Source organism: Mandrillus leucophaeus, unplaced genomic scaffold, assembly GCF_000951045.1.
Source record: "Mandrillus leucophaeus isolate KB7577 unplaced genomic scaffold, Mleu.le_1.0 Scaffold1008, whole genome shotgun sequence".
Taxonomy (NCBI): domain Eukaryota; kingdom Metazoa; phylum Chordata; class Mammalia; order Primates; family Cercopithecidae; genus Mandrillus; species Mandrillus leucophaeus.
In genome coordinates, this window is record NW_012098188.1 from 876,754 (window position 1) to 887,204 (window position 10,451).

Below are 10,451 nucleotides of genomic sequence, written 5' to 3' on the forward strand. Positions count from 1 at the left end.
TTTCTGTTCTACTGCTTTGACACAGATGCAAGTGCAGAATGAAGTTTCTTCTCAAGACTCACCCACCAGGCTGATCCAAATAGATCCAATGCCTGTCCAGGGTACAGGAACATAAATTGAGAGCCATCAACTAAACTCCCTAGAAAGAGTTAAGGATTGTGTAGAAATCTTAAATCCTCTATTAGTTTCAAGCAATATTTTCTACTCCTAAGGTCCCAAAGAAGCAATGTGAACATTTTCAGAAACAGAAAATTTTACATTTAACAGCTACAAAGGGTCACAGGCTATAGGATGTTCAGTGGTTTACTTATTTATCTTGCTGTCTGTGAAAATCATAATCACATGATATGGGAACACAGTCAAATTAACTGGAAGCCCTAATGGAGACAATGATTTCTTAATTATTAAATGGGAAGATAAATTATTCCTTAGAAAATTGGTTTTATTAGGTTGACACGATCATTCAAAGCATGTGGACAATAGAAGAAAATTTATTTTAGAAGAGTCTCAGGGGGAAATATTTTAGCAACTACTCTATAAAGGACTTACTGCCAAGATTTCTAAACTTTGAACAGAATTATACTCAAAGTATACATTTGACCCTACCCTTATTTCCCAATTTCCCTTTATGCTAGAACATTTTGACAAAGACAAAATTTACCCATATCCAAATCTAAACAGAAGAATCATACTGCAAAGTCATTTCCTTAAAAAAATGAAACAGTCCTGTTATTACTCCCTCACCCCTGGCATATTAAATAATTGTTTTTTAAATGTAGACTGCGGTAGACATGTAATGTACCTCTTATTAAAAGGAATAACCTGTTGAATTTAATGGAAGGATGATTTAATCCTAGCCATTCTATCAAATTAGCCCATAGATTTTTTTTTTTTTTTTAAACAGGAAGTCTGGTATATTTTATTTATTTATTTATTTATTTATTTATTTATTTATTTATTTATGTTTAACTTTTATTTTAGATTTGGGGATTCATGTGAAGGTTGCTTTGTTAGACAGGTAAACTCATGTCATGGGGGGTTGGTGTACAAATTATTTAATCACACAGGTATTTAGCCTAGTACCCAATAGTGATCTTTTCTGCTCCTTTCCCTCCTCCCACCCTCCCCACTCAAACAGACCCCAGTCTTTGTTGTTTCCTTTTATGTGTTCGTAAGTTCTCATCATTTAGCTCTCACTTATAAGTGAGAACACATGGTATTTGGTTTTCTGTTCCTGCATTATTAGTTTGCTAAGGATAATAGCCTCCAGCTCCATCCAAGTTACAAAAGACATGATCTCATTCTTTTTTATGGCTTCATAGTATTCCATGGTGACTATATACACATTTTCTTTATCTACCCTGTCATTGATGAAGCCTATAGATTTCACTAGGGAAACAGATTTGACTTGGGAATACAGGAGAATCATTAAGTTCAAATACTGAGATAGCTCTGCTGCACCGTAGCCTGGGTGACAGAGCAAGATTCTCTCAAAAGGAAAAAAAAAAAAAGTTCAAATAGCAAAGTCCATTGAAGGGTTTTGATGGACAGTAGAAGTCATGATTGTTTAGAAAAAGATGGTATTTTTAACAGGGTGTTAAATCCTATGATTTCTCTGTGTCTGCATAAACCATAGGTGTGTGTTTGAGTTTGCAGCTTTAGAGAACAAGATGTCTTGACACTAAGAAGCCTACTTCCCATAACTAGAAGGAAACCCTATCTTCCTTTTAGGGCATTGTATTTTAACAACGTTTCACTGTGAACTTGATTTCAAGTAAGTTTGACAAAAGGATAATACTTTGCAATAGAGCGGTGGCTGAGACCTTAATCGTGTTACACATTCATGGTATTTCTAGCATGCAAGCAAAACATTTCTAATACATCAAATACATTTCTTTAAAAAAAAAAAGAAATTCATGGAGTAGCTCCTGACATGCTTGCAGGGTTGTATGATAAAACTGGGGTTCCCAGCCATCATTCAAGACCCTTGGGGCTCCCTTTCTGACCTATACCTCTTCTGTCTCTGAACCCTGGTGAACTATCTGTGCAAAATGTGATGCCTCTCCTTCTCTGCCCCATGAAGCCTCCCTCGGATTGTCAGTCAGGGCTCCCCACTTCCTGCCCTGAGGCTCTACAGCCTTGCATATGTAACTTTCTTAAGTAACTATTACTCTCCAACCACTTCTGGTATTGTGATTTATGTACATTTCTCCTCCTCAGCAGCTGCTAAGCTATTTTGGAACTGAACAGGCACTAAGAGAGAGAATGAATGGATGGATGAGCTACAGCGTGGAATGCAGCCTGGAACTCCAGTCTTTAGAGACGCTGGCATCTACAAAATGAAATAAAAACAACTCTCTCCACACAGGTGATAGCCTTGTGAAAATAAAACGGAAACACCGATGCGATGGAGCAGGGACCCCTCTTAGAGGCCTGCTGGACTCTCCCAGGCAGGGAAATAAAGAAAAATCTTGAGTTCCTTCAAAGAAAATTCCAGGCACCTAGCAGGCTTTGAAAAGTAAATGAGCAACTGATAAGCAAGAAGGTAATCATAGAGTAAAACAATAGACAAGGAAGTTAGAGCCATAAAATGTTTGGTTCCCTGTAATAACTAAAGATAACACTTTAATATATGTCCCATAGTTGTTTTTCAGAAAGTGGACCCCTTTAAAATGGAAAATGCCATCTGCTGGCATCTAGGCTCCAGGTAAAGAGGAACTGAGGACTGAACTCTGACTGACATTCTTTATTCCAAATTTCTTCCCAAGGGGCCTGGAGGAAGCCATGCCCACAGGCCGGATATCATGTTTGTTTTTGCTGACCCCAAATTTTCAGACAAAGCTTCACTTCCTAAACCAATTGCAAATCAGGGAATCTTTGAAGCCACCTATGACCTGTGGGCACCCCTTTGGGATGTCCTGCCTTTTTAGGTCAAAGCAACGTATAATCTCCATGTACTGACTTATGACTTTGCCTGTAGCCTCTGCCTCCCAGGCTTTAAAAACCCTTGCTTGCAAACCATTGGGGAAGTGGAATCTTAAGTGAGAGATGCCTCATTCTACTTGCTTGTAACCCTGCAAATAAACACCCTCCTTTCTCCCACTGTAAAACCTCGGTGTGGATGTTTGGCCTTGCTGCGCTGGGTGAGTGGACCCCAGTTCGGGCCGGTAGCACCAAGTCTTCATATATTAGAAATACATGTTTCCACTTTTTACTACTTTTAAAGTAACATGGCACACAGAGAAGGGCTGAAAGAGTGACAGCCTACTGGGGTTAATCCTGTTCAGATTAAACACACCGGTTGATTAATCAAACCCACATTACATATTGATTATGTGTCCTGCCTGCATTGAGCAAGGTAACACGACCTAAAGGAAGGGGCTGGGAGGAGGTCTGAGCAGCCTATGAAGGTTGGCCAGATGCACCTAACAGGCATCTTTTTGTGCTAGGTGCCAGGTAACAAAAGATGTAGGAGAGGGCTCCTGCCCCTGGGTGCTCAGCTGGTCATAGGGCTCCAGATGTGCACATAGAGATGTAAATAGAAGTATAAGGCTTCATAAGCTATCTGCAGCCTGAGGGATAGACTACAGAGGACTATTTCTCTTTGCCTCAGGTGTGGTGTAATCTGGCCTTACTGAGCTCCTTGCAGTTTGCAGAATAAGCTATTTGCTGCTTCTCCCTCTTTCTAGCATGACAAAAGAGAGCATGGGGTTGGAAAGGCAGAAAGAGATAGAAGGGGAGTGAGAGCAGATGCACAGACCCACTGGTGACCTCCTTTCTAGCTGCGTCTCCTTTGCAAACATTCCTGGGAACTCCTCAGCCAAGTGAGGCTCTCTTTCCCCTTGTGCCATTAGTATCTTGTGCATGCAAGTGTTAGTCCCCTTGTCAAATTGCACTGGGTCTTCCCAGGCTTCAAGCCATCATCTACCCACCCACCTACCAGTTCAACATGACTTCCTTCAGGGCAGACATCATGTTTTATATTTACTGTTGTGTCTGACCCAATGCAAGATAGACAGAAGATAATCAATATTCCAAAACAAATTGATAGATAAAAGCATTCCCTATATCATCCTTTCATATCCTGCAGGTAAACTGTGATTCACCCTCCCCTTCTGGTTAAGGCATCATCTCTTCTTGTACCTTCAACCCATATCCACCGCAGAGCTGGCTGGGGAGTCCTAACCCTTAGCATGAATATGCCCTTTTAGGTATCATATCACTTGATGAAATGGGCCACGTTGTATGTCATGTAATGTCTGTCATATAAGATAGACATTAGATATGTATATATTAGACATTAGATATGTCTAATGTATATAGACATTAAACATAAGCTATGTCTAAGTAGATTAGATCTATCTAAATGTATATATTAGACATTATATATGTCTGTCTTATATTGGAAGAGCATACACTATACAAGCCAGTAGCTGGGTCTCATAAAATATCTCCAATGACTAGCATGATGCCTGACCCATCATGAAAGTAGCTCAGCTAATGCTGCAAAAAATAATTTTTAAAAAGAAGTATCAGCTCAAAATACTATTGTGGGTTCACGCAGGCAGAATAATGGTCTCCCAAAGATGCCCTCGTCCTAATCCCTGGAACCTGTGAACATGTTATACCCCATGGCAAAAGAGACTTTACAGATTAAGTTCATGATCTTGAGATGGGAAGATGATGTGGGATTATACGAGCGGGCTGAATGTAATCTCAAGGGTCCTTATAAGAGGGAGGCGAGGGTGTCAGAGTAAGTGAAGGAGATGAGATTATGGAAGCAAAGGTCGGAGACAGACAGGGAGGTTTGAAGACAATGAATTGTTAGCTTTCCACATGAAGAAGGGGACATGAGCCAAGGACAGTGGGAAGTCCCCAGAAGCTGAAAAAGTCAAGGAAACAGATTCCCTCCAAGAGCTTGTAGAAGGCCCTACAGACATCTTAATTTCAGACCAGTGAGATATCCATTTTGAATTTCTGAGTTCTAGAACTGTAAGTTCATAAATTTGTTTTAAGCCCATAAGTTTGTGTCAATTTGTTACAGTAGTGACAGGAAATCCACATACGGGGTAGAGGAATTCTTGTTTTAATCAGTTACATTATATGAGGCTGCATTTACATTTGGAGATACATACTCTCATTCTAATGTCTTGACACAGGATGTGGGCTTTTAAATTCTGTGGGAACCAGAACAGAAATGGTGACTTTGGCCTTCCAACTGTCTCCATGACACAAGGAAGTTCTACTTATTGCAAAGTAGCAGAAGAACTATGGAAAAGCTCTAAAATCAGAAAAAAGTGACCAGCAGATGAGCTAAGAGGCCAGAGCTTGTCCATCCCAGCATTTCTCACCTTTATAGATCCCATTACTTCCGCCATGAATTTCTCCTTTGGAAGACACTTCTTCTACATGTGCTCCCTGGTCCGATGTGAAGTAGATGAGGGTATCATTAGCCAATCTCAGCTCATCTAGAAGGTTCAAGATCTGCCCTGGAGGGGAAAAAGACTCCATGTAAAAACGCATATTCACAAAGCAAAGGGAGATGGCTGCCCTACTCAATGGGCAGCTAATTTCTCAAGGTGGAAGTAAATGTTCTTACAAATTGGATTTTATCCCAACATGAGACGTGATGCAATCAAGACTGGCTGTGGCTGTGTTCTTAGAATAGACACCAAGATTCATTGACTTGAGTGCCATTTAGAAGGACCATTTGAACCTCCGGGTATCATGAAGTGATTCTGCAGGGAGACCTGAGAAAGTATTCTATAAGTACCAGGTCCATTGATGGGGAGCCACTTGGAGGCAGGTGCCAGAAGAAAGAAGCTGAAAGGCTGTTCTCACCAGCTGGTGTTGGCCCTAAGGCTATAAAGAAGTCTATCATTTTTCCTTATTGGATGGGAAAACTAAACCAGTGATGTTCCTCTTATGTGAACAAATACGTATATAGATATTTTATGAGAATATTCTCTTTTAATATTTACGGTAGATATCCAAATCTAAACTATCCCTCACATGAATATCAATATTCCTCACTGATAGAGGAAGAACCAGGAGTTATTCCCCAAGTCTAAACTGTTCATCACAAATATCAACATTCTTCTTGTCCTCACCTTCTTTCCCCAAAACTAACACTGTATACCACCCCCAGATAACCCCTCAAAAAATAATAGCAACAACAATAATAATAACAATAATTGCTACCATCTGTTGAGCACTGTCTACATGTAGAGAATTTTATTACATATTATCTTGTTTAGAACACACTGAACCCTATGAGTAAATAGCACTAGCTTCATTTTAGGGGTAGATCAACAATGCTGTAAAAGGGCAACTTGTTCAAGTTCAGATAGTTGGGAAGTGGGAGAACCAGAAAGTAAGAATCAAATCTGATTGAAAACTCAAAATGCTCAAATCCTGAACAGATGAGTAGATAGACTCAGCGAGAATCACAGAGGAGTAAAACATACACCAGAGAGAAAAAAATATATTGTAGAGATACATCCTGAAATACCTGAGGATGAAATGGAGGTGGTGAAGAAGATGATAGCTGCTGTCTTCTTCAAAAGAATGCAGGACAAGAATAAATGAGTCTGGGATATAGATTCACCAAGATTAGCCAGGAGTTAATAACTGTTAAATATGAGTGAAGGGCATATGGAGGTTTAACTGTACTATTCCATATCTGCATATGCTTATAATTTTCTGTAAGAAAAAAATAGAGGAAAGTTGAAGTTTGAAGAAGGAGCTGAAACCTGGACTTTCTGATTAGGAAGCTATCACCCAGCTCTCAAATCAGAAGACAATGATGGCAAACTAGAGGTATACAATGTACAGTTTCCACAGGGCTCTACATAGTCATATGCTGCTTATTTAATTTAATAAGTCATTGCATACTGCTAGGCTTTGATTGGTATATCAGAGCCTGACTCCACTTCTTAACGTTTGAGTGCCAAGAGTTTTTAAGCCTCATCTCTCCCTCTTCTTCTCATGCCACTCAGGCTGATAAGAAACCCTGGGTGCTCCCTCCTTCACCACCAGTGGGAGGTTGGAACTATGCAAGCCCCTGTCTGCATGCAAGAGACCCTTATCCCAGCCCCAAGTCCTAATCACCATAAAAGCAGAATCCGTTCCTTTTCTGTGCTCTCTCAAGCTATTTTTTGTACTGGTTTAGTAACCTGCTGCATTAGTCTGTTCTCACATTGCAAATAAAGACACTCCCGAGACTGGGTAATTTACAAAGAAAAAGAGGTTTAATTGACTGACAGTTTCACGTGGCTGGGAAGTCCTCACAATCATGGCGGCAGGCAAGAGAGAGAGCCAGCCAAGCGAAAGGGGAAACCCCCTCATAAAACCATCAGATCTTGTGAAATCTATTTATTACCATGAGAACAGTGGGCAAGGGGGGGGGATTCGCCCCCATGATTCCATTATCTCCCACCGGGTCCCTCCCACAACACATGGGAATTATAGGTGCTACAATTCAAGATGAGATTTGGGTGGGGACACAGCCAAACCATATCACCTGCTGTCCTTAGAAAGCCACATTATATGAGTAACAAGCCTTTTCATATCCTCTTAGTGTGTGCGTGCTGTCACTGGTCTCGACATGGGAATCAAATTTTGGGTGGGCTCTTAGTCGCACTAGGATGTCCACAACAACTGATATTCTACAATGGCCCCAGGCATCCTCTGTGGTAGAAATAATTAAATATAGGATTTGGAATACATCCTATCCAGCAGGTAGATCACACCCTGCAGGGCCAGACCCTTCACTCCAGGTTGTACTCACATGTACTTGGTTCCGAAAAGGGGAAGGAGAAGGACTGCAGAGTGAGCTGCCCATGGAGGTGGCAGAGATGATTTCTGATGCAAAAACAACACCCAAGTCATTTGTGCAAAGGCATATTTTTGCTATTTGATTGCAAGTGCCACGGGCTAGAGTATGTTCAATGTTTCTCAATTTTTAACTCAAATGATAAACATTCCCAGAACCCACACCATATATGTAAATGTCATACTCAGAACCAAAAAATAAGACACCCGAGGGCCGTTTTAGCAATTTGTCTCCCGTGATAAATCATGATCAGGCAGACATTTATTATGGTGTTATCTGGTGCAGCTAAGCAAACCACCTGTGCGCTTGGGCTTGGGGTTGTTTGGCTGAGACACTAATTTAAGCCTAATTACTTTGAAAATGGTAATTAGCTTAATGACTTGAAATAGAAGGAAGCAATAAGGTGCTATAACCCCCATTTATATTTTGAAAGAAAAATGTCCCCTTTTGCTCATACAACAACTTCTGTGTAAAATAACACAGATTAGGCAGGTAGCAGAGGACTTAGGAATTTGCTTCCATGTATTGTAGTTAGTATTTAGTGAAAGGCATATGACCATACACCCTCCTTTGAAACAAAATTCATCTTTCTATATGCAGAAGTATCTGCACAAAGAAAATGCTGCAAAGAAATTTCCTATAAAAATGTGTCTCCCGTAATAATTCATGTGCACACAAAAACCCACACACAAATATTTATACCACATCTATTTATAATTGCCAAAACCTTGGATGCAGCGAAACTGCCCTTCAGCAGTTGAATGGAAAAATAAACTGTGGTACATCCACACAATGAAACATTATTCAGAGCTAGAATGAAGTGAGCTATAAAGCCATGAAAAGCATGGAAGGATCTTAAGATATTTCTAAGTGAAAGGAGTCAATCTGAAAAGGCTACATACTATATGATCCCAGCTATGGGACATTCTGGGAAAGGCAAAGTTATACAGACCGTAAACAGATCAGTCATTACTGTTGGCTTGGGAGAAAGGAGGGATGAAGAGGCGGAGCACAGAGGAATTTGGGGGCAGTGAAACTACTCTGTATGATCCTGTAATTGTGGATCCATGCCATTACACCTTTGTCCAAACCCACAGAACATACAACACGAAGAGTGAACCATAATGGAAACTATGGACTTCAGTTAATCACAACTTATTAATGTTGGCTCAATTGTAACAAATGTACCACATGAATACATAATGTATATAATAAGGAAACTGTGTGCAGGGGAGAGTGTATGAAAACTCTGTACTTTCTGTTCAGTTTTTCTGTAAACATAAAACTGCTCAAAAATAGTCTATTACTTTTGTTGTTTTTGAGACGGTCTTACTCTGTCTCCCAGGCTGAAGTGCAGTGTCACAATCATGGCTCACCACAACCTCTACCTCTTGGGCTGAAGTGATCCTCCCACCTCAGCCTCCTAAGTAGCTGGGACTACACGTGAGTTGATATCACCATGTCTGGCTATTTTTTTTTTTTTTTTTTTTGTATCCTTTGTAGAGATTGGGTCTCAGTTTGTTGCCCAGGTTAGTCTCAAACCCTTGGGCTCAGGCAATCCCCTTGCCTCAGCCTCCTTCTGTTAATTTTTTAAATGCCTTTCAAATGCAATTTTGACTCTTAGACTTCCTCATGCATTCATCCAACATGGATTTATGAAGTGCCCACGTTACACAGGCTGTGTGCTAAAGGTTGCAGTGCCACAGAGTTTTTCAGGGACAGCTCTTATCCCCAAAGCCAAGGCCAGCTACATCCTACTTACAGTTTCTCCTCTTGCCTATTTTTAACTCCAGACAAATTTACAGCTGCATTTATTATGCAGATTCTCTCAACTGAAATATCCTGCATCCTTCCCCATCTTAATACTTCTCCCTGGATATTCCCTCCAAATTCCAATATTTCCAATGACCATGATATTTAACATGTCCTCATCAAAGTTTCTTCTTCGTTGCCTGGAGTGATCACTTTCATTAAAGGTGTCCTATTCAACTGGGCTGGGATTATTAGTACAAGTGAAAGTGGCTGAGGCTGCCATGCATGTATGCATGGTAGAATATTTAGCTCAACTTCCTGAGAAATGGTCAGTTTTCTAATTTCCTTTTAGTCCATTCTTTCCCAAAAGATACAGTCTGGATCCCATACTACTTAGGTCTTACGCCAGAATCTCATTTGTAAATCCCAGGGCCCCTTTGACATTTAATTTTTTGTAACATTGATCCTACAAAGGTCTAACATGTTTCCCTCATAAACACTGTGAACAGAAATCTCCCATAAGAACAAATGCTGCTGTATTATTTTTGCTTTCAGAGCAATCTATTACAAACCAGAGGTCTGCAAATATTATTTTTCAGTAAGGTTCTCAACATATAATGATACTGATATATACAGAATGATAGTTTTGAATTGCCGATGGTGAGCTGCATTATAGCTTGTAAATGAAATGTTCTATCTCCAAAGCTTTCTCCCTTTGTTTTCTGAATGAAACAAATATAGAAAATAAGCCATTTCAAGAGCACTTTGTTATTTAACTGGAGATAATAAGAACAAGCTTATCAAAGTGAGGGTTTCCTAACCAGACCTTTGGCAGTCCCAAAGAAGAAACCTTGGAAATGCAAAA

The 10,451-nt window shown here is 40.1% G+C and overlaps 1 protein-coding gene across 2 annotated transcripts in view; it reads right to left on the reverse strand.

Moving 5' to 3' along the window:
• Positions 1–10,451, reverse strand: part of STS (steroid sulfatase (microsomal), isozyme S) — a 206,672-nt gene that overhangs the window by 43,783 nt on the left and 152,438 nt on the right. For both annotated transcript variants that reach the window (XM_011974178.1, XM_011974180.1), the window contains one exon: positions 5,352–5,489. In XM_011974178.1, coding sequence (XP_011829568.1) covers positions 5,352–5,489 — 138 coding nt within the window. The remainder of the gene's footprint in view (positions 1–5,351; positions 5,490–10,451) is intronic.